This window comes from Cavia porcellus, unplaced genomic scaffold (genome assembly GCF_034190915.1).
Source record: "Cavia porcellus strain 051 isolate PalLab524CR breed Dunkin Hartley unplaced genomic scaffold, mCavPor4.1 scaffold_14, whole genome shotgun sequence".
In the NCBI taxonomy this organism is placed as follows: Eukaryota; Metazoa; Chordata; class Mammalia; order Rodentia; family Caviidae; genus Cavia; species Cavia porcellus.
This window is the reverse complement of record NW_026947497.1, coordinates 64,121,295-64,144,618: the sequence shown is the minus strand read 5'-3', so window position 1 is coordinate 64,144,618 and position 23,324 is coordinate 64,121,295. Positions and strand designations below refer to the sequence as shown.

The 23,324-nt window shown below is 59.8% G+C and overlaps 1 protein-coding gene across 8 annotated transcripts; it reads right to left on the bottom strand.

The window, feature by feature from the left end:
* Positions 1 to 1,534: 1,534 nt before the first annotated feature.
* Positions 1,535 to 22,802, bottom strand: Pth1r (parathyroid hormone 1 receptor). Of its 8 annotated transcripts, none has more exons than XM_063261067.1 (19): positions 22,699 to 22,802; positions 22,031 to 22,151; positions 21,831 to 21,896; positions 21,013 to 21,104; positions 20,072 to 20,128; positions 17,863 to 17,991; positions 9,354 to 9,456; positions 8,068 to 8,202; positions 6,463 to 6,573; positions 6,256 to 6,374; positions 6,018 to 6,112; positions 5,500 to 5,686; positions 5,036 to 5,189; positions 3,792 to 3,852; positions 3,501 to 3,567; positions 3,174 to 3,268; positions 2,643 to 2,784; positions 2,525 to 2,566; positions 1,535 to 2,054 (listed from the first exon to the last, which is right to left on the bottom strand). In XM_063261067.1, exons 6-19 carry the CDS (start codon positions 17,935 to 17,937, stop codon positions 1,668 to 1,670), a joined length of 1,773 nt encoding a protein of 590 aa, XP_063117137.1. In that variant the 5' UTR covers positions 17,938 to 17,991; positions 20,072 to 20,128; positions 21,013 to 21,104; positions 21,831 to 21,896; positions 22,031 to 22,151; positions 22,699 to 22,802; the 3' UTR covers positions 1,535 to 1,667. The 8 variants fall into 8 exon arrangements, with proteins under 8 accessions (XP_063117137.1, XP_063117138.1, XP_013015737.1 ...); XM_063261068.1 differs by having other exon boundaries at positions 22,031 to 22,148; positions 22,699 to 22,715; XM_013160283.2 differs by lacking the exon at positions 22,699 to 22,802 and having other exon boundaries at positions 22,031 to 22,202.
* Positions 22,803 to 23,324: the final 522 nt, after the last annotated feature.

Genomic DNA, 23,324 nt, shown 5'->3' with positions numbered 1-23,324 from the left:
AATTTGTCAGACACTCCCTGCTACAAATGATCCATTAATCCAAAGAGGATGCACAGCCCTGCCCTATGCTGGGGTCCATCTAAAGCGGAAGTGCCCAGGTGATGCTGTCTTGGAGGTGCTTGGTCTCAGGGTGCTAGGGTGCATGGGAGATGGGAAGAGGCCCAGCCCACTCGGACGCTTCTGACACTGGGTACCTCTGCCTACAGGCGGGCAGGACCTGTCCCAGAAGGCCAGTGTCTGGAGGTCCCGCAGCTCTGAGATGCTGGGGGGGGGTGTCACCCAGATTCCTTCCTGACCCTCCCCAACTCCATGTCCACCCATGGCCACCTGCACAGCTTCCTCTTCCATCAAGGCCTCCTCTGGCCTCAAGGTGGGGCAAGGAATCCCCTAAACCCTTATCAGATCTTTTGTTGCCATTTCTTGGTACCAGGGATTGAACTCCTGATCTTGTGCTTGCCAGGTGTTCATGCCACTGAGCTCAATCCCTGGTCCCTTATCAGCTCTTGTTGCTCCCACTCTATCATCACCAGTGGCTCCCAGGAGCCCTCCGGGATATCCGGCCTCTGCCTCTCCTGCTGTCCCCTGCAGGCGCACCAGAGGGTACCAAGCCCTCCAGACAGCAGGCATGGTGGGACCTGCATGGTAGCCTCAGTTCTGAGTCTTAGCCTTGTGAGGCGCTGCCGGGCCCAGCACATGGACATGGGGCTGTGGGAAGAGCTCTCTGGATGGGGGCGCATGGGGAAAGCCAGGAGCTCAGGTTGTGGGGAGGGAAGAGGCCTAGGCAGGGGCACGGGCTGCAGGCAAACCTCAGGGGTGGGGCCATCTGCTGGTGTGGGCAAGCAAGGTCCAGTTCCCCAGAGCTTAGGGCAGCCGTGGAGCTGGGCTGGGCTCAAAGGGGCCCACACCACATTGGGATGGGCAGGATCTAAGTGGTAAGCAGGGTGCATGGGTGTTAGGCGAGGATGTTGGGTGACTGCCCTGACCTCAGATTCCTGACCCCTGCAGCCTGAGCCTCACTGCCAGCCCGGTGCTCCCCTGCCACTTGTTTGGGAGCCGGAGGCCCTGGTCAGAGGGCTCCCTGCGTAGCCACCAGCCGAAAGGGTTTCCTGCAGGGGCAGCATCCTGAGGCTGTTACCCAGGGGCAGCAAGACAAGTCACTCCAAGGAGTTCAGACTGCTAGTGAGGGCAACAGCTGAGATGGCAACAGTGACAGATTCCCAAAAGGTCTGCCTGGCCTCTGAGGGACCTCCACCAGTGTCTCCTATTCCTTTTTTTTTTGTTGTTACTGAGAATCAAACCCAGGACCTTACACTTGCCAGGCAGATGCTTATGCCACTGGGCTGTACTGTTGGCCCTATTTTTTTGAGACAGTCTTGCTATGTGGTCCAGGCTGGCTTTGAACTCCCAGTGACCCACCTGCCTCAGCCCTTGCTGAGGGATGAGCCTCCTGGGTGAGCGCCCCAAACTCCTTGTAGCTCCCAGACCCTCCCTCTTCACAGTGAACCCCCAGTTCAGATCACAGGAAGCCACACGCCACTTCCTTTTTTCTTTTTTTTTCTTTTCCCAGTTTTCCTCCTGGCCCAGCCCTGAGTGGGCAGCCACCCAACCACTGGTCACTCGGTCCATCGGTCTGGCTGCCTTGTGCCCACAGGTCCAACCCCGCGCTATCACATGACTGTCTCCCACTCTTCCTGCAGCAGTGGGTGCGGCCGCTCTGGGCCCGAGGCCTCCTCATCCAGGCCTGAGCAGGAGCCCCCGAGGAACCCATTGTCCTTGGGGGCAGCTGTGGCAGCCTGTGTGGCCTCCAGTGTCTCCAGGGTCGGGGCCCCTGGCTTTGTGAGGCCAGGGAGCTGGCAGTGGCCGTTGGTGGTGGCGGCAGGTAGCAGGCGGGGGCTGAGGGGCAGGCTGAGTCCTCCTCGGGGGCCGACGTTGGTCACGCTCGTGTGAGACACCATCGGGCCATAGCTGTAGCTGCTGCTCCCACTCCGTGCCTTGCGCTTGAAGTCCAGGGCCAGTGTCCAGCGGCTCCACGATTTCTTGATCTCAGCCTGCACCTTGGGGTGGCAGGAAGGGTGCAGTCAGTTCTTCCTTCGATCCTCCCGCCACAGGTGGCCCCAGCTTCAGCAGTGCCCCACTCTGCCCCTGCAATGGCCCTGCTGCACCGAACAAATGCTTACTAGACAACTGCAAGACCCGTCCAACGCCAGCACCCTCAGAGTACTGCCCAACAGCAGGCAACTGGTGCAGAATCTGCAGGCTCAAGTGCCTGAGGGTAGCTGTGCCCTTGGTCTGAGTTAGAGAATTCGAACAAGGGGCTGGGAAGACCCTCAGCCGGGCACAGACTGCAGAACCCCCAAATCCTAGTGGGTCCTGGGCCTGACTTTTCCGAGAAGACCCGTCTCTGCCTTGAAAACATCCTAGGGGAGCTTAGAGGAACAAAGAACGGGCAGAAAGAGCAGAGGGACAAGCAGAAGACCTGGCTCCACTGTATCCGCTGCCCACCCTGGCAGTGCCCACTGCTTACCTCACCATTGCAGAAACAATAAATGATGGCGACAAAAAATCCCTGTAGATAGAGGCGCATGGGATCAGGGCCATGACAGCCACCTCCACTATGCCCCCACCCAGGGCAGCCGCTGTACCTGGAAGGAGTTGAAGAGCATCTCGTAGTGCATCTGGATCTGCCAGAGGGTCCCTGAGACTTCGGTGTAGGGCAAGGCCATGAAGACGGTGTAGTGGACACCAAAGAGCGGCATGAGTACCAGCGTGGACTTGAGCAGCTTTCTGGCCGCAGGGCAGGCAGGTCAGGTGTCTCCCATCCCCCAGCAAGCACGGCCATCCTGCCCTGCCAGCCCCAGGCTCCAGAGACCCTGCTCACTGGGAGAGGACAACCCAGCCCACCAGCATGGTTGCCACAAGGCATGGTGTTACCGGGCTCCCTGTTTCTGAGAGGTGTCCCCAAGTCACAAGTCCATCCCTGTCCCTACCTGCCACCAGCGCTCCAGGGGGAAACCTCTGTCTGTCCCACCTTCAGTCCCCAGCTTTAAGTGCAAGGGATGTGTGTGGGTCCTGGGGAGGGGTGGCAGCGGCAGGATCTGCTGGGCGTTGGGGCCCTGCTGGTCCCCTTGTGCACGCCCACTCTGAGCAGCTGGGGTGTGGTGGGCAAGCCTCACCGGTACTGCTGCCGAGCATCACACCGGCCCGCGTTGGTCTCCCGCAGCTTGGTAGCCAGCACCCGGATGATGTTGATGAAGAGGATGAAGTTAAGCTGCGGAGGGGGAGGGGCAGCATTGGAGGCTGCACCTTCACCGCCTTGGGGGAAGGGGCTCCACCACCCACATCCTTCCATAGGCTCTGTTGATTTAGCTCTAGGTGGCTCTGTTGTCCCGTCTGGACTGGGTAGAGGGCTCTCGGGTCCTCAGGCCTGTGGGGCTCTGGTCCCCTGGTCCAGGGAAGCCTCCTTACATCCCGAACCCAAACCACCACCTACCCCTGCTCACCACAACGGAGGCCAAGATGGGCACCTGGATAATCCACTTCTTGTGTCCAGAGCTCAGGTCCCAGCACCTGGGGGTGGTGGAGGCATTAGTGCCTAGCCTCTCCTTCGCAGGATGGGGGTGGGGGTGTCGTGCGTGGCCAGGCCAAAAGCCACCCTCTGTGCCCCCAGGGGGCTCCTGATTGGAATTGGGGGCCACACAGTACCAGGGCACAGGAGGCTTCCTGGGGAGGAGGGAGCCCAGGGTGTTTCCAGCCTATCTCAGCACCCAGGCCCCTTCTCTAGCTGGACCTACCCTGTGTTGGCCAGCGTAGCTCTGACACTGACCCACACAGCCACGAAGACGGCAGGCAGACCTGTGGGCACAGAGGGCAATGGTATGAGGGGCTGATGGTCTGGCTTTCTTCCTCATCACCCAGGCCTCACCCCTGGCACATGGGCGGCTAGAGACAGAGCCAAATCCCACATGCGCTGCCTAACAGCTTTCCCTAGGGACAGCCCCTGGTATCCTGCCTGGTTCTGTCTCCCGCATGTGCTCATGCTCCCTTGCTGGGCACACGGTGAAATAACCAGTGTGCCACGGGCTTGCCTATGCTCAGCCAGCTGCTGCCCCCTTCCCTGGAACTCACAGACCCACACTTGGAGTCCATGAACAGAATTTTCTGTACCCTTACGACCCCCAGCCCATGCAGGTGACATTGGCTGGGATAAGGGGCGTCCTCCCAAGCAGAGGTCACAGTGAGCCCCAAGTATCCCAGCCAGAACCAGCACTGATGGCCCACAGTGCCTCTGGGAAGGAAGGTCTAGACCTGGTACACCCTCAGGGGGACAGGGTGTGACGCTGGTATACGGTATGAAAGGGCTGTGACAGTCCTGGGCCACATCGTCTCTGTGCCTCTTAGTCCTTCAGGCCCCAGCACCTGTGCCAGCGCCTGGGATCAGGCCAGGTCTCCCCAGTTCCAGGGTTGCCCCTGGGGGGGTTGGGCAGGGGGTCGGTGTGTGCCAAGATGTAGGAAGGCTACAATCCGAGGGCCTCTGGGTGCTGAATGTGAGAGGGCTCCGGTCACCTGACCCACCCCTCGGCAGCCTGGCCAGTTGCCCAGGAGCCCAGCCAAACCTCTGAGCTGCCAACAATAACGGACAATTATTGGTAACTGGATCCCCGTGCCCGTGGGGGGTTAAGGCTGGGCAGAGTACCAGGAGCCCCTTCTCCAGTGCAGCTGCTGCTGAGTCCCCAGAAAGGCGAGAGGACAGGTCAGGTAACAGGCGCTGGCCTGGCCCACAGGGTTCAGGGTGGAGAAGGTCCAGACTTCAACTGGGCCCCAGGCTGATCTCTAACTCCAAATCCCACTCTGATCCCAAGCAGAACCTGGCCCTGAGGGTCTCCCCTTCTCCTCTGGTGAGCGAACCTGAACCCAGGTGAGCAGAAAGCTCAGGCCAGCTGACCCCAGGTGAGTCCCCAGCCAGGGTACAGGACAGGCTGTGTGGGTGGCTTATCCATGGGCGGCCCCACCCCCGCACTGGGCCTGGCCTGCGTACCCCAGCCGAAGACAGTGAAGCCCCACAAGTACTTCTTCTCAGAGAAGAAGGCCATGAAGATGAGGCTGTGCAGGTAGAGCCCTTCTACCAGAATCCAGTAGTAGTTGGTGGCCAGGAAGTAAAGGAAGAAGGTCACCGCCACCCGGCAGCCCACCTAGGAGACCAGCTATGTTAGCCAGGGAGTAGGGCCTTAGATGGGGACATCAGGGCTGGGCAGGCGGAAGGTGCTGTCGAGCAAGGGGGCAGGCTGGGTCCTGGGGAACCGGGGACAGGAGATGCCACAGAGCAACGAGGGGTGGCGAGGGACCCTGGGTGGCAGGAGCAGAGACACCGAGGTTCCAGGCAGCAGAGACGGAAGCAGAGTTGAGACTTGGGGCCCGAAGGGAGGGGCGGTAGCAGTGATGGCCAGGCCTATGGGCTGCAGGCACAGGGTGTGCAGGCGAGGTGGCCAGCCGGGCACTCACGTAGCCAGCGGCAGGAGGCGGCGGTGCCTGGGCCAGGACATGCAGCTCCTGCTCAGTGAGGCGCTCCGCCTCGTCCAACGTGAAGCCCGAGTACAGTACCGCATCCTTCACGAAGATGCTGGCAGCGCGCAGCATGAACGACAGGAACATGTGCATGTGGATGTAGTTGCGCGTGCAGTGTAGCCGCCTGCGGGCATGCGATGTCACCGTGGGCAGGGGAGTGGTGGACAAGGGCACCTCACAGGAGTAGGTGCCGTCTTTGGACAAGCCCAAGCCACACCCACCAGACCCACCAAACCACGCCCACCTCCTAGTCAGGCCCACCTTCCAAACCTTCCATATCACCATTGCTTTGGGGCAAACCATACCTACATCCCCAAAAAACTGTTCTTCCCCGCTATGGTCCTGTGCCCCACCCATTACAACAAACCCCACCCAAACCACACCCACAGTCCCTGCAAATACGTTACCTTCTCCAGGCCACGCCTACCCCACGCCCCTCCCCTTACCCCACCCACCTAAAGTAGGCCAGGATGAGTACAGCCACGGTGAGGGAGGCCAGCGACATGGAGTAGCCCACAGTGTAGATCATGCCTAGGCGGTCAAACACCTCCTGTGTGGTAGGGGAGTCACCGTCAGGTCAGACTGCTGGGACTCACGCAGTGAGCTCGGGTCCTGGGTTAGGCCTGGCTCAGGCCACTGCAGGAGGCTGGGTGAGGGTCCCTTTTCCTGGGGTAGGGTGGGGAGGGCTCGCACCCGCTCCCGAGTCTCGTTGGTCAGGAACTTGAGGCATTCGGTGTAGTTGGCCCAAGTCCGGTTGTGCCCGGGCACCACCTCCCAGCTGCCATTGCGGTCACAGCGTCGGTAGGCGTGGCCTGTAAGTTACAGGACGGTCAGGGAGGACAGAGGGCCCTGAGATCCAAGCCTCACAGCCCAGGAAATGTCCCAGGGTGCCAGCCTTACCTTTGTGATTGAAGTCATAGATGTAGTCAGGACAGGGCACAGCCACCACTTCACCTGGGGCCCCCAGCGGCCAGCACACGATGTAGTCCCACTCCGGCAGGCAGGGACGCCCTGTGCCCAGAGACACGTAGACAGACAGGGTAGGAGGCACCAAGGGACTGGCTGATCCCCACTTGAGGCCTGGGATAAGTGCAGCCGTGGCCTATCAATGCCATGCAGGAGCATTCTGGGGACAGTGACTTTCCGATGTGCCTCAACCCACCTGGCCCCTAACACTGGCCCTGGCCCTACCTCCCAGGTGGTCTGGAGAAGACCCAGAGAAATGGGTGACAGCCCCCAGCCAGGCCCTTTCTTATTTTGTTCCTGGTCCAGCTTGCCCCAGGAAGGGCAGGTGTACAGACACTTCCTTGGAGAGGAGGCTCCCCAGAGAACATTCTCCAGGGATCAGGGACAGCAGGCAGGATGTCTGGTTTCCAATGCCCGCTGGACTCCCGGAGGGCTTCTGACCTTGCACTCAGGTCCCCGATCTGTTTTGTTTTTTTTTTTTTTTTTAGTGACCACCTGCTTGCAAGGCAGGTACTTATGCCCCTGAGCTAAATCCCCAGGGCCCCCCGTCCCCCCCTCTGTTTTTGTTTTCTCATTTGGAAGCTAAGCTTGCTCTGCACTTCTATCCACTTCTAAGATCACCAGAGGCCTCCCAAAACCACTCAAGGGGATATGATCCCCTACAGCTAAGTGCTAATTAATGGTGAGATCCCAAAGTTGGACAGTGCACCCCAGTCTGGGTCCCCAGGCTCACTGCGGAGATACTAAGAGAGCCCCTGCATGGTCCACACGCTGTCCCAGCATGCCGTCAGTCTCCTCTCCCCACCCTGCAGGAACTGCAGTTGTCCTCCGACCACAGGACTCTCCAACCTCCTGGGCAGCTGCCTTGACGGCTAGACTCGCCCAGCTTGGTGAAAGGCTCTCTGTCCTGGGCGCCATATTCCCAACCCCACCCGGCCAGGCTCACAATTCCCTCTGGTCCCTGGGGAGCCACAGGGTGACCACAGGCTCCCAGATGTGGCCCATCTGGAATCTGCTGCCCACCCGGCCGGTTCTAACTGGCCCTGTGGCCACAGCCTGGGCTATGCTGGTCTCTGCTCAGCTCCCTGAGGGACCCTACAACCCTGCTTGTCCGTCCCTCCTCTCTTCCCCTCCTGTCCCACTGTCCTGGCCCTGCTCCTCTGTGGCTGCCCTACTATCTCACTGTCACTGTAAGCCTCCCCTGTGCGTCACCCTATACCTCTGCTGCTGCGCTCCAGATCTTCAGACTGTGCCTCTCGGGCCCCTCTGTCCGTGACTATCTTTCCATGTCTCTCCCTGTCCCCCTCTCCAGGATTCTCTTTTCTTTCTCCCCACGTGGCTGTACTTATAGGGTGTCAGGACCACGTCTCCAGGGGGCCCAGGTCCTTCCCGTTTGCCTGCTGGCTTTTGCCCCCGTCCCCTGGGCTGTGTCTTCTCAGCCCCTGCCCTGCTTCTTGGGGAACAGCTGAGGCCCTTTCCACAAGAACTCACACAACCAACGGGCCAGGTGGCTCCAGAGGATGCTGGGAGCTGCCATACCTCGGTGCCTGCTGCCGGCGGACACCTCCTTGTCCTCCTTGGACTCAGGGTAGAGCTTTGGAGACGCTTTCTCTTTCCTGGGCTTCTCAGATGTGGACGCCGGCATCCATCCCTTGTCTGATTCCATTATGCTGGCTGTAGAAATTGGGGCAGTTACGGCTGTCAGGGAGCTCCAGCAGCAGAGCTGGGATGGATTCTGGCTTCAGACCTCCCTGGACCATAGAGTTCTGTCCCCCCGCCCAGAGAATGGGGCAGGATGTGCTTTGCGAAGGGTCAGATGTTCGGCAGGTGGAGACTGAGCTGGTCAGAGGGTGAACTAGAGCGGGCTGTCTCTGTATGCACATGTGGGGGCCTGTATGTGCTCTGGAAGGTCCGGTGGCCAGGGCCTGGGGGCCTTCAGGTTGGGAGAGGCACCAAATATACACCAAGGCCTGGATGAATGTCACATGACCCCATCTCTGCTGCCAGGTCAGGGACTTGGGGGAGGAGCAGGGAGAGACCTGCCTGAGGCGGGGTCAGGCTGGTGCTGTGTTCCCAGGGCAGTGATCACACCTGTCCCTGTGTCCCCATTCCCCTCATTCTTCATCCAACTCCACAGGGATTTTTTTCCCCCTCACAGTACTAGGTATCTAACCCAGGGACTTGATCATGCTAGGCAAGCACTTACCACTGGGCTGTTCCCCAGGTCTTTTAAATTTTATTTTCACTAAGTTGGCTGATGGCAATCTTGTGATCCTCCTGCCTCAGCCTCCCATGTAGCTGGGATTACAGGCCTTTATCACCACCCCAGCCTGCATGGCACCATGTAGTGTCATTCAAAGACTTCGTTCTCCCTCCCTGGACTGCCTTTCCTTTAGGAAGCTGCAGTCCGTGCTGCTAGGCCTGGCAAGCTGGGGGGGATGTCGGCCTGCCCTGAGACCCTGTGGCCTTCCTACCACCCTCCATGCATCTCTGGGACAGTCCCAGCTCTTCTGTCCCCTTTCAATCTGCCTTCTGAGGACGTGCCAGGAAGTGAGAGTGGCTTGAGGGTCTAAGGGCTGGTGTGGGGGACAGCATAGGAGCCCAAGCACAGGACCTGCTGTCTTTACCCTTGTGGGTACACCCCATTTCGGGTCTCCACTTCCCAGATTCTCCCCCCCTCTTTTGGTACCTGGGATTGAGCTCACAACCTCGAGTTTGCCAGGCTGGTGCTGAGCCAAATCCCTGGCCCCACTGGGCCAGTCCCACCCAACTTCTGGGAGCCCTTCAGGCTCACCTGGCCTCGCCCACCTATTGGCCCCGCCCACCTGCGGTCCGCAGGACTTCCTTGAGCAGCTTGTCACACTGGGCCTGGGCTCGGTGCAGCAGGTAGATCTGTTCCTCTTTGGTAAAGACGTCATCTGCATCTACCTGCAGAGCCAAAGGTCACACTGCAGGCAGCAGCAGGACTGTCAGGCCAAGGACTTCCCTTTCTAAGGCCCTCACTCTAAGGAAGGCAAAAGGAATCCTGCTTATGTAATTTATTTTCTCTTTTCTTTTTCTGGGGTACTGGAAATTGAACCCAGGGTCTTCTCACTGAGCTACATACATCTCTAGCCCGTTTTATTTTTTGAGACAAGTTCTCATTAAGTTGCTATGTTGACCAGGCTGGCAATCCTCCTGCCTCAGCCTCTCTATGCTGGGATCACAAGTGTGCAAAACTGTTCCCAGCCTGCAGCTTCCCCTTTACGGATGGAAAGCTGTGACACACAAGAGGGCCTGCGCTATGGGATGAAGGATGATGGGCCTGCTCCCTCCCTGTCCACCAGTAACCCTGGCCCCTGACCTCCTGTCCAGCCCACTCCCCCGGGGCACATGGGAATGGATGGAATGTCCCAGGATGAGTCCTCACAGCACTGCCCTGCCTGCTAGGGGCCCAGGCGAGGACTGGGAGGGTGAGAAGGGCCAAACTCCAGGAAGGCAGGCCCAGCCGGCCCAGACAAAGGAGTCACCAGCTTCCACTCCAGCCTAGCCTCCCTGCCTGGGGTCTGACCAGAACAAGAGCCTCTGGGAAGCTGCTGCAGGGGTGGTGGTGGTGGTATGGTGCCCCTGAAGCTCTCTGCCTCCCACCTCCAGCCCACCTCAGCCACAGGTCTTCCTGTGCCTTCGATTTTGCTGTAGGAACCACTTTTTCTTTTTTTCTTATTTTTTTGAGACAGGGTAGCTCTATGGAGTCCATGCTGGCCTTGAACTCGCTCTGCATAGCCCAGCCTGGCTTCGAATTCAGTGATCCTCCTGCCTCAGCCTCCCTCCAGTACTGGGATTACAGGTGTGTGGCACCTGGTGCGAATATTCTTCTTTCACTTCCTGTGACCTTGTACTCCCACTGGGAATTCCCCCCACCCAGTCATTTCAAGGAAGAGAAGGCAGCACTGCAGGAGGTGGGGGAGGGGCAGAGCCTGAGGCACAGCAGAGCCTGTGCCTGATCCCCAGGGATGGCTGCCTGCATCCTGAGACCCAGGGATGCCCAGGACACCTCTCCCAAGTCAGGACCACGTCCACGGCTGCGCACCGGGGAGCACTGCAGCTGGAGACAGAGAGGAAGGAGGTGGCGGGACAGGCGGCCGGGCCGGGCCGGGCCAAGCCGAGCCAGGCCCGGGAGCCCGGTTGCAGAGAGAAGTTAATTGACCGCGTCTCTTGGCGGCGGCGGCAGCAGCAGCAAGGGCTCCCAGGCCAAGGAGTCTCCAGCTGGCTGGAGGCTGGCTCTGCTGGTTTCACTTAGCCCGGGATGTGCGTATGCGTCTGCTGGCGTCTGCGCGTGCGCGTGATCACGCACATGCTCCGCCGCTGTGCGCCGCCCAGGGGTTCCCACGCGGGTGCTGTCCCGCAAGAAAACTGGAGCCCAGTGTGTATGTGCACGTGCGCGTGCTTGTGCACTCCTGTGAGCATGCCATACAGTGCTTCACCTGCACACCCCTCAGTCTTGATGCTTCTGGTCCCCAAGGTCTGAGGGGGGCCCTCGCATCTCAGCTAAGCCCAGCACCTGCGGGACCCCAGGAAGGGATGGAGCCAGTTCTGCAAGGTGGGCCCACAACTCCCGCTCCCCTGCTGCCCGCCGTGGCCACTGCCAAGCTGGCTGTAGCAGCCTGATAGCTCAGGGAGAACACCTTGGTTTGCCAGGTTCCAGGGGCCCCAAGACCAACCAGAGTCTCTCCTTGTCGCTGGAACTGGGGGATCCCTGCTCTCCCCACTCACTATCACTGCATTGCTGTGACTGACTCTTGTCTCCAGCGACGGCCACAGTCCCCAGCACGAGAGCCGCTGCCACCAGCATCCTGGTCCCCAGAATGTGCCAGCCCCACCGCATGCACTGCTGTGACCCTCAGCGTCAATACTAGGCCACGACTGGCACCATCACAGCCGGCACTGCTCCTACGACACCATTCCAACAAACCATCGCTACCACAGGGCCTGTGCCAGCACCTGGCCATCACCACTGTGCCATCACCACCTTTGCCATCTCCTTTCTTTGCACCCTCCCCGCACCTCTCGTGACACAGAGGGGGACCCCATTTCTCGCAGCTTCTAAGAAGCTTTTGGGAGGCTCACGGGGTACCCACCAGTCCCCCCCATCTTGCTGACACACCTCCAACAGACCAAGGCAGGCAGCCATGGGTGGAAAAGTGACCAACACATCCCCCAGGCCAGGGGGGGCACCTCCTGGGACCCCAATTTGTGCATTCATCCACAGGGATGGTGGCCTTGCTTCTGGTCTCCCTTGGCCTCCCTTGGCTTTATTGTTTTATTTTGTTTTGCAGTACTGGGGATTGAACCCAGGGCCTCTGAGCTGCATTCTCAGCCCTTTATTTTTTATTTTAAGGCAGGGTATCAAATCATGAAGTTTCCCAGGCTGGACCAAACTGGCAGCAATCCTGCCTCAGTCTCCTCGAGTGCTGAGATCACAGGCATGCACTGCAGTTCGTCTGTTCTCTGGGCTTTAGGTTAGAGGTATGAAAGCTCAGTCCTCAGAAGAGGTTGTCCCCAAACCTCAGAGCCCCTTCTGGTCACTCCCACCCACCAGTCCCTTCTTCATCCCCACCCTCTGCCTCTTCATGCCCACCACCCACCAGTTCTTTCTGTGTCGCTGGCCTCACCCACCCTGCCGGAGCAGGAGAGTCTTAGGGTAAAATGAAATACTTCACAGGATGCCTGGGGGCAGGGCTCAGTGGTCACCAGCAGCAGGACCCCAGAGCTGTCTCTCGCATGCCTGCCTAGGCCAAGGGCTCAGCGAGATGGGTAGCCTGGGTAGAGGACAAAGTCTTGGAGTTACAGCAAAGGTCCGATGGCTTGGGACAGCTAGGGGCAGGAAATATGGGGGAGCACAGGGTACGATGCTTTCACAGTGAAGGACATCCCAATGATTCCCCAAATCCACCTAGGACTTGATAGGATTTAGGGTCACTGCCAGATCCCCCAAGTCTGTACTGGGAGTAATGGGCCCCTCCTCTGCCTGCACCCTGGATAAGGAGGAAATGCCCCCACCCCATGCAGCAGCTCCTTCCTGTCATCCCCACACCTGCACACCCGCCCCTGCCTTCAGCTTGGCCTGGCTCCAGGATGCAGAGGAGCAGACCCGGACCCGCAGCCTCTAAGTTCAGCATGCACATCTGGGGCTGGCTTCCCGCCAGGCGTCCCTCTGTCCAATCCCACTGCTACCCCCAAGTGCCCCTCAGCCCAGAGTCTTCCATGGTCTCAGCTTAGGGTGGACATTACGCCGTGTGACCCAGCTGTCACAGGACTGGCCCTCGACGTGCCCTTTGGTTGTGCAGCACGCATGTGCACACATGGCCTGTGAACACGGTAGTACTACGCGGCCGACCTCAGCCCTGAGCTGGTGGGGGCGCAGGGGGGAGGCAGCTTGGGAACCTTGAGCTGGCATTTGCGGGGTTTCCAGGCAGGTACAGCAACAAACACAGAAACTGTTATCCCGGGAACAAAGTCTCTGTGGTCAAGACACCCAGATGTGTCTTGTTACTTCCTTAGTTCAGGGCCCAGAAGAGAAGAGAAACCATCTGCTCCCTGCCCTCCTCTTCTTACCCACGCCTGTCCCCATGGACTGTCCCCTAACTCAGCTCCCAGGGACCCCACAGAGCAAGGGCGTTGGGAGCTGGGAGGCCTGGCCCTTGCTGGCCAAGGAGCTGAAGCTAAGGCAGCGATGAATGGGACGGAGCCTCTCACTGCCCTCTCCCCCTCCAAGTTCCTGTCTGCCGTTGCTGGTGACCCTAGACTTACTGGAATTCTGCCCTCCCACCACATCCCCCATTACACAGAAGGGGACACTGAGGCCAAGGGACAATGGTTAGCGAGAGGGAGGCCAGGATTGGGGGGAAGCAGCAGCCCCCAGGGAAAGTTCCCAGAACACAAGTTCCCAGCCACCAGAGGTCCCTGGCACCAATGGCATCATTTCCTAGAGTCCTTTGCTACGCCAAGCAAGGGTGTCTCTGCAGCCTGCACCAATGGGCACAGCAGCAGAGTGTCAGGATGGTGCCTTGTTCCCAGCTCCAGCTGGGCAGAGGAGTTGGGTGCTGGTCGGAGCAAGCCGGTGCACAGTTCCAGCGAAGCCCGGACAAACCTCAGCTAACGGGAGGGCCTCTGTGACCCTGTGGCCTTCCTGCACCCCACCTTTGGGTTCCACTCCTGGAACCTGTGCTGGCACCCCATGGCATCTATGTTGCCAGCTGGCTGGGGCCACTCCCTCGCTGCCCTCTGTCGGTCTGTCTGGCCTGAGCAAGCTGGGACGGGCTCCTGTGGCCACCGCTGACAAGTGCGGACTTCTCCTCCCCCTCACCAGGCCCTGCTGAACAGGCGGCCTGTGTTCGGGGCCGGGAGGCACTGTGACGCCTCTCATCCCAGCCAGCCAGCGTGGCCGCTGCCATGGGGGCAGCGGTGGGATGGAGTGGGGATTCGAGGCGCGGCCCGAGGTCGGCAGAGTGGGGTCCTCAGGTCTTGCCCGGGACACAAGCCCAGAGCTGGACCTCTCAGTGCGGGCACAGGAGGTCCCCAGGGCCCCTGCAGAGCTGAGCGACTGTGTCCTCTCCAGCTACTCTGCAGACAATTCCAGGGGGCTGGTGAAGCACCCCCCCCAACTGATCTCTTATTTCTCCTGGGTCCCCCCTCCCATAGCTCCCCTTCTTGATGTAGCTGCCTGCCAGAGGAGCAGGGAATGTCCCCAGAAGGCCCATGACAGGAATCTAAAGGAGGCTGCTTGATGCTTCATTAAAGCATTCCGAAGAAAACCCAAGTCTCCGGGAGGGCCTAGGGCCGGAGTACAGGGCGGGGGAGGGGAGGATGTGTGTGAAGGCAGGTGATATAAAAAGCTTCCACAAATCAATATGCACAGGACAAATAACCCATAGCCAGAGAAGCAGCGGCTCGGAGTGGGCTGTCTTAGGAGGAGGATAATAAATAAGCACGAAGTCCAAAAACCACTGATCATCAGTAAGGAAGGGGGCACCCACCCTCCGCTTAGGACATAAAGTGGAACAAAGGACCCCTCACCCCAACATCCTGGGAGACACGGGGCGGCGGGTGTGGGGAGAGGCCCTCCCTCTCAGTCCTGGTGAGTTTGAACCGGTGCAAGCTTTTTAGAGGGCTGTTTGGCCAGACCTATTAAAATAAAAAATGTGTGTGCTCTCAGACCCAGCAAAGATGAAATCTAGAAATATCCTACTGGGAAAGTCACATGGGGACACAAGAGGGCATTTCAAGGAGCTTCCGTGCCACTGCCTAGATCCTTCTCCCACACACACAGGTGTGCACTCACAAGCCGAGAAAGAAAATGTCTCACAAAGCTCCTGTTTTGGAATACTACACAGCATTTAAAAAGGCAGAGGTAAACCAACTGCCGTGAAGGGGACCAAAACACACCTGTAAGTTAACAGCAACACCATTTAACACCAACCAGGGAAGCAAATGGAACACAACACAACAAAGCCATCACCTCCCTGCCCTGCACAGAAGGAAAGCAGGTCTGAGAACTCCCGCCCTCAAAGTGTTTTAAAAGTGGATTCCTCTACAGCAGGCCTGTCATCCTAGCCCTCAGGAGGCTGGGGCCGGGGGAGGGGGGGCTCTGCATCTGAGGCCAGCCTGGACTACGCAGTGCGACCCTGTCACGACACAAACAAAACAAACCCCACAGCTTTCATCTGTGGGTGAACAGGGTTTGGATGTCACCAAGGAGCAGTCCTCTTTAATCTGTATTAGTTGACTCTTTTGTAAGAAAGAACTTATTATGCACGAGTTATGAAATTACAAACAAGAAAATAAAAGTTAAAAAACACCCAAGAAGGATCTTGTTTTTAAAAAAGAAAAAGGAAGAATAGAAAAAAAAAAAAACCAAAAAAACGCAGTGAGACCCAGATGCCTCCTGCCAGAAGCAGTTTGTGCCCTAGTTTGAAGGAGGAAGTTCGGAGCAGGAGCAGTGAGACCTGAGTTCAAATCCCACCCCTTCTCATGCACCCCCAGACGGCAGCCCTTCCCCTTCCTGGAGCAGCTAAGGAGGCCCCTGGGGGGTGAAGGGGCACCTTTGCCTACTCCCCACAGTCTATGGTCCATCTCTCCTGACCTCGGCCTTCTTTTCCCTGAAGGTGCAGGAGGAAGGAGTTGGGACCATGCACAGCTCTTTGTCTCCCCTCAACCAAGGCACCAGGTGACGGGAGGTGAGTAGGGTCGCAGAGCCATCTGGACGGGAGCACACAGGTTCTGGGCCAACTCAGCCTGGTGGGCTTGGCAGGTACACGGACAGGTACAGATTAGGACCTAAACCCTCCTGTGGTCCCCGCCATGGCTGGGGGAGGGGGTGGATGAGTTGCCCATTCTGCCCCTTGGACCACATCCCAAGCCCTGACGGTCCCTGTACCAATGAAGTCCAGACCCTCTGACCCTCAATGGCATCCCTCTTGCCACCAGACCCTCAACCGAACCAGGACAATCCTCCGCATACAGCTCGGTTTCCCTACGAGCAGCCCAGGGCCCTGGGGATCCTGGCCCCCCACCCCCAGATGCACAGGGCTTGAAACTCAGTCATCGTGATATAAACAATGATCACGGTGGTCCAAAAGCGAGGCCTGCTGACCATGGCGGCCTACACCTGGAATCTCAGCCCTCTTGCGTGACTGAGGCAGTGCAGCAAGTTCAAATCCAGCCTGGGTAACTTAGTGAGCTCCTGGTTCAAAAACAAACAAATGATAAAATGCAGTAACAGAGAAGCCCATGGCTCAGTCACTGGGCAGCGAGCTGGGCCGTGTGTGTTGAGAAGGAGGAAGAATGGAGGTGTGCTACAAACAAGAATCCGAAAAAGAACAGACGTGGGGCACATGGGCTCCTGGTGCATGCACATGCGTGTGCCCAGCCACGTGGCACAAGGCACGGGTATACCCCCCAGCTTCAATACACATGGCCTCACTTGGGGGCTCAGACATAACTCCAGAGACCCTGACCCATGCCATATCCAGGCCGTGTCCTACCCAGCCCCATTCTTCCAGCGCACAGGCGCACACTCAGGACCCCGGTACTCATTGTATCCCATACACACGCAGTGCACACCCAGAGCCTACCCAGGCTCAGCCCCTCTGCAGCTCTAATCTACAAGTCCTGGTTTGGTGGAGGGACCCTTAGTTAGGTTTTGGGACCTTTGCTGCACTAGAACTGCACACAGGGAACTCTAGTAAAGGGGGTGCATGGAGTCTGCTGGGGCAAGTTAGCAAAGGCTTCTCTGACACACTGCTTTACAGATGGGACAACTGAGGTGCACGAGGACAGCCCAAGGTCACACGGCACTGGGCAGGGCTGGAGAAACCCCATGCTTGCTCAGGCCTCCCGGCTGGGGCTCTCCCCAGTGATGCCAGGACCTCCTGCTGCTCAGAGCCCTTTCTGGAGTATGAGGGTGGCACAGGCTGGGGCAGGGGTGTGGGCAGGCCGGGGCTGGTGCTCCCCAGGGAATGTGCCCAGGCCCTGGCCCAGGAGGACACCGTGCATGCAGGCTCCATCTCTCTCTGCCTCTGCAGTCTGGTCTGTATCTGCTTCTCTGGGGTGCTTCATCCTCACTTTGTCTCCTCTCTCTGACTTTCTCTGCCACTCTGTCCCAGGATCTTTCCTTTTCTCCAGAGATCTCTTCATACATCGACAGGGGTGCTTGTCTCCTGCAGGGGTGCCCGGGGCCCTCCGTGCCCTACCACACCCAGCCCCCACCGCTGGGGTAGCCAGCGTTCACCCTGGGTAGTGGGCCACCATGGGTGCACCGCGAGCATGTGTCTGAAAGTGCCCAGGAGCACAGGAGGGGGCCCTAAACCCCTCCCTTGCCTGGAGGATCCTGACCTCTGTCCCCCACCCCGCTTTGCTTGCTGAATCTCCAACAAGACTTGCGGCAAGCAGAGGCCCCCAGATCGCAGTCTTGGAGAGTCCACCGTCAGAGTCAAAGCCCAGATCACACGGGGGTGTCTGCTGGATCACACTGTCATCTCCGAAGGCGACACCCCAAACTGGGTGCTCACAGCAGCGGAACGTCAGAAAACAAACCTCAATCACGGATTTCCAGTCAAGGAACCCCAAACCCAAGTTTCAAAAACTGAGGAGGCTCCAGGCATCGGACACATACAGTCAAGAAACTCCGAAGCGAGCAGCAGCAGCCACCGAGAATCCCGGGGTATGAGGGGCCACCCTCCCAAGTTCAGATGCCTGGAGGCAAGCGAGACTCCCCGCGACCGCAGACCTTCCCGGGGACCCCCAAGCCGCGCCGGGATCGCCCCGACGGCGGCCCGTGCGCGGCGAGTGACTTACCAGCGCGTACGCCGAGCTGAGCACCGGGCAGCAGAGCAGGAGCGCCAGGCCGGGAGCCATCCGGGCGGTCCCCATCGCCGCCGCCTAGGGCCGCGTCCCTCGGGGCAGCCGCCGCCGCCGCCGCCGGCCCTAATGGGGAGCGAGGGTGCAGACTGCGTCAGGCCGGACTGCCCCGCCCACGCCCCGGCCTAGGGGACCCCGGCGTACGGGCGGCCCGAGGCCCCGGAGCCCGGCGCGGGGCCCATGCGCTGAGGGCGAGCGCGGCGCGGAGAGGGCGGAGAAGGCGCAGGGAGGAGGCGGCGGCGGGCGGGCGCCGAGCGCGGCGGAGCGCGGCCCGTCTGCCTGCAGCGGAGAAATCACATCCATATGGCCGGGCCCCCCGCCCCCGGCCCGCCCCCGCCCCCCGCCCCTCCGCGCCGCCTATTCTTTCTTTTCCTCATTACTTTTTTTCTCCCTTAGGGGGAACTGGGAGCCGCGGCTTTGCCCCACGCCCATGGGGGAGGGGCGGGGGAGGGGTCGGGGTCGCGGTCCGCGGGGGGCGCACGGGGCGGTTATTTTTAGCTCTGCGGCCACCGCGGGAGGGGAGCCGGGGCGGGGCGCGCGGCGCAGGGACGCGATCAGGAGGTGGAAGCGACGCCGATCTCTGCGGGGCCCGGACCCCCGCCCCGCCCCGCCGCGCCCCGCCCCGGACCCCCGACCCAGGCGTCCTCCGCGCGCCCCTCCCCATGCTCCGCCCGGCCCCGCCTGGCCCCGGCTGGAGCGTGCGGCCCGGCGCCGGGTGACCAGGTCCGCGCGCCGTCGCCAGCTCCCCCGGCCGTGGCCTCCGCTCCTCGGCGGCCCCAGGCTCCGTCTCGGTCACTCCCTCGCGCCCGCCTTTCTCCTCCCCCTCCCCGCTACGAAAACATTCGCAAGTTTCCAAAAAAGCCTCCGAGCCGAGCGGCGCGGCCGGCGGCTCCAGCGAGCTCCGAGGAGAGGCGTCGCGGACCGTGCCCAGGTCCGCTCCGCCCGGACCCCGATCCCTCGGGACCCCGCGCTCCCGGACCCCAGATCCCGCAGCCCTGGCTCCGACTTACTCCGAGCGCGCCGCCGTGGTCCCCACCTTGCCATGGATGTCGGGGTTTCCCCGACTGCTGCCCCTGCGAGCCAGTGCACTGTCCGCGACGCCGGGGGTGCCGCATGGATGTCTTGGGGTGCCCCCCACCCGGCCACGGCCCGGAGCCGCCGCCCGCCGCGCACGTCCCCAGCCCCGGCGCCTGCCGCGCCCTCCCCGCGCCCGCCCTCGGCTCCCCTCCCCTCCCATCTCTCCACCTCTCCTCTCCCCTCCCCTCCCCGCCCCCACCGCCCAGTGCCGCCGCCCCCAGCCCGCGCGCTTCCTCTGTGCCCGAGCCTGGGTAGCGCGGCCGCGGGGCGCAGAAAGGACTGCGGTCTGGGAAACATCGGGGCTTGGAGCCTCTCGGACGCTGCTGCCTCTTCACTGCACTTCGGGAAATCACACTTTCTTTTCTAAATTCCCTGATGATACATGGAGACCCTCCGCCGCCACAGGGTCCCATGCCAGGGCGCCTGGCCTCCGCACGCTCAGGACGCCGTGGAGTCGGTCTCGCACCAGGGCCCCTCGCCCCCTCCTCACTAGCAATTGCGCCCGGGTCCGGGGTTCTGGGAGGTACCACAATCAGGGACCCGTCCTGCCTCTGGGTGTCCTCTCTGTCACCATCAGACCCCAGCCTCGGGTGGGGCCCTGTAGGCTCAAGACTTTTGACCGGCTGGGGTGCAATGGGGACCCTTGACTTGAGGGAAAGGAGGGAGGAGTGGACGGGAGCTGTGACCAGACAGGTGGGGCTTCTGTGCTTCCTGGGCAGGGACGTTGACAACCAAGCCCACACCTCCTTAGGACCCAGGCAGCCAGGCAGGCGGGGCGGGGGTTCTGGTGGAAGAAAGGACTGGGAATGCCTGGAGCCCATGGCTTTAAGGATGATCTGGAGACCTTGGTATCCCAGCACTTGGGAGGCTGAGGCATGAGGATCTCTCTGAGTTTGAGGCCAGCCTGGACTACATAGAAAGTTCAGCCTGGAGTATGTAACCAGACCTTGTTTTAAGAAACAGAGAGAAATAAAGAAAGATGGATAGACAGATGGGTGGAGGAAGCTAATGAGAGTGTGGTGTCCTGAAAATTCTCAAGGCTGAGCAGCAGCCTAGCTGACCCACTTACCAATTGTGTATCCTAGCCACTAGGACTTCCCTGATCTCTGGGCCTTGGTTTCTTCATCTGTAAAATGGGGAAAGTTAAGCAGTGGATTCAGAGGGTGCCTTTTACTGTTCCCCTGAAAGTGTCTACGCCCTTTGTCTCCAAGGGTTCCCCACAGGCAGCCTGGTAGACTGAGCTCCTGTGTCCATCTGAGGGACAATGGTCCCAATGTGTGATGGTTTATGCCTATAATCCTAGTATGTGAGAGGCTGAGGCAGGAGGATTGCCACGAGTTGGAGACCAGCCTGGGCTACATAGCAAGACCCTGTGTCAAAGCAAAAGCAAAATGTCAGTAGTCCGCACTGCTTTCTGGCGTAGCTGATGCTATATGGTGCCAGGTAGCGGTGTCTCCCACACAGTCCCGTGGCCACATCCCTCTTCCTGATTTCCTGACTTCCCTCTACCTGACTTCAAGATAAGACATTTATGGGGAGTCAGGATTGAGAAGTTAACCTTGGGGCTGGCAGGGCATAGTCCTCAGACTTGGCCCACCACAGCCCCATGGACCCGAGTGGGCAGTGCCAGGGCTGCAGGCAGGTCTGATGGGCTCTGGGCCCTTAAGACGTTCTCCTTAACTCTTGGGGACTTTCGGAGCTTCTGCTGGATGTTCCACAGCTGTGGGTGTGCCATGCATCCTCCAATTCACCCCTGGGCCTCTGGATTAAGTGCCACTAGGCAGATGGGGGTGTCACACATTAATTGGAAGCACCCCAGCTCTGGCTGAGCCAGAATCACCCTTTTGATAGAGATCCCCTGGGGTCAGTTTCCGGTCAGTTGTAGAGGCCTTTGGAAGCTTCCTTGGTGAGAGGTCCAGCTCTTTCTCCCTCAAGCTGGGAGTCCTAGCAGAAGGACCCATGGCCTCCCTGGAGCTCCGAACTGGAGCAGGGTCCCCAGGTGGCACATACCTGCAGTTCCAGAACCCAGGGTGGGTGGCTGAGAGAGGAGGATCATCATGAGTTCTGTATCAGCCACACATCATGAGCCACACAGTGAAACCCTGTCTCAAAAAGAAACAGGGCGAGGGCTGCACCCTGGCTATGACCCTGCCAGACCCTTCCTGTGCTGCTAGCTCTGTGAGAAGGGCCCTGGCCAAGTACACAGACCACAGTGGCTGCTCTTCTGCTCCTGTCCAAGCCCCAAGACTCTCCTTGATCAGGCTGACATCTGCTTCAGAGGCACTGATATTCCAGTTCTTTGCCCCTGCCCGGCTCAAAGCCACTGCATCCTGAGATCAGCCCTGCTGCCACCAGGACTTTCGGCCCAGGCTGTGTGCTCCTCCAACCTGACCTCTAACCTCTGGCTGAACTGACCCCAGCCTGAGGTTCCCCCAGTCCCAGCCCCAGACACTGCCAGTGACCAGGGACCTCTGGAAGCTTTGCTGAGGCAAAGGGCCAGTAGGGGAGAGAATGGCCGGGCCCTAAGTAGAGCGAGGTGCCACTTTTACAGCCATTTTGGCTGCTCATAAACACTCCCGAGTCACTGGAGGCTCTGGCAGCTGGTGGGCAGCCTCCTCCCCATGTGGCTGGGGCCTCGTTTTCCCCCTCTCTGGAAGGTGGGGGCCCAGGTGTCAGCAGGCTGTGTCCCAGGTGGAGAGCAGTCCCAGGAGGCTGAGGGACAAGCTTTCTTCTCAGGCTGATCTTGAGGTCACAGGTGCCCACCATTGGAACGCCAAGTCCACAGACACATGTCTGTACAGAATCCCTCCTGTAATCCCAGCACTCACTCAGGAGGATGAGGCAGAAGGATTGCTGAATTTGAGGCCAGCCTGAACTACTGTGTTGCAAAAAAACTGAAAGACAGACAAAAAGATACACACCTTGTATGCCCCAGGATGCTAACCAGTGTCCACCTTATAGGAACCACAGCTCGGTACCCCTCAGCTGCACCCATGCCCCCGGGAATCCCTGGACTAGCCCCCCTTACCTGGAGTTCCCAGGCCTTCCAAACCGAGCCAGAAGCTGCAGGGCAGACTCAGGTTGGCCATGAGGAGGCCATGGACGGCTCTGGGCAGCTTCTCTGGTCCAGGCCTGGGAGGATGAGGCTGCTGGGGATAGGAAAAGGCCTGAGTCAGAGCTTTCCCAGGAAAAGGAAAATTAATTATTTTTCACCAAGCCCCGTGTTGGCCAAGGACTTTGTCCCAGACCCTGAGCATGGCTGTGTCAGATGCCCTGGCCTGGATCTCCACTGCATCTGCCTGCCAGGTGCCTGGGCCTGCTTGAGCCCAGGTGACCATGGGCCCCTGCGGTCCTCTTTCCCCGGCTTCTCTCTGATTCTCCTTGGGCCTGTCCCTGGGTCCCTTTCTAACCCTTCCGCCCTTTCTTTTACTTTATTATTATTTTTTGAGACAGGGTCCTGCTGGGTGGTTGAGGCTGGCCTTGATCTCACTCTAGCACTAAAGCTATCCTCCTCAGCCTCCAGAGTTCTGGTATTACCAGACATGCACCACCACAGCCGACTCTACATTTCAGTGATCTCAAAGCACTGTGAAATAGGAGCCCCTGCGGATGACCTCCTTCAAGTTTTAGGCTCCTGAGAGATCAGAAGAGAGCTGGGCTGCTCTGCACCCATATGCAAGGTAAGAAAAGTGAGACCTGAAAGTCTCCACGTTCCCAGTGCTGGGGACCCAGTGGCCCCCACCTAGAAGACAGGTGGGGGCCTGTATTCTACCTAGCCCTGTCTTGACCCCTGTGCTCCACAGCCACCCTGAGCCCAGCCAGAGCTGGTTTGGGTCTGGAAGTCCTGGATCAGCCTGCCAAGGTGTAATGATTCACATGGCAGTGGCCACTCAGCACATTCCAGCCCAGCCCCAGTGACCCCCACGTGAGGCGATGGGCCTCAAACCACCCCTCTGCCACCCAGCACCACCCTGGGACCCCTGTCCCAGCGCTGCTGCCCAAGGTCCTGGAGATGCCCCTGGTACTTCTGATGTGCTCTTTGGTTTACAGGCTGGAAGAGGAGACAGTGGTGTGTGAATACCTGGCTCCAGACAGGGAGGGAGCTGGGCTCCGAGAGCCCAGTGTTGTGGTGAGGGCACAAAGACCGTGACAAACAGCACTCACAGGCCTCCTGCCCAGGGCTGCTCAGGAGGTGCCACTCAAGGGGCATCCTAGGACCCGCTGGTCATCTATGGCCAGGGCCGGGAGGGCCAGCTTCCTGTATGATGGTATCCTGGGCCCTGCCCCATGCCCCCCGCCTCTCCCTGTTCTAGAGGCACTCA

Coding starts and splice junctions, on each gene's coding strand:
- Pth1r (XM_063261067.1), bottom strand. CDS start 17,937: ATGGGGACCGCCCGGATGGCTCCCGGCCTGGCGCTCCTGCTCTGCTGC. Junction 6,375..6,462: donor CTATGACTTCAATCACAAAG/GTAAGGCTGGCA, acceptor TGTAACTTACAG/GCCACGCCTACCGACGCTGT. Junction 2,055..2,524: donor ATTGTTTCTGCAATGGTGAG/GTAAGCAGTGGG, acceptor TGCCACCCCAAG/GTGCAGGCTGAGATCAAGAA.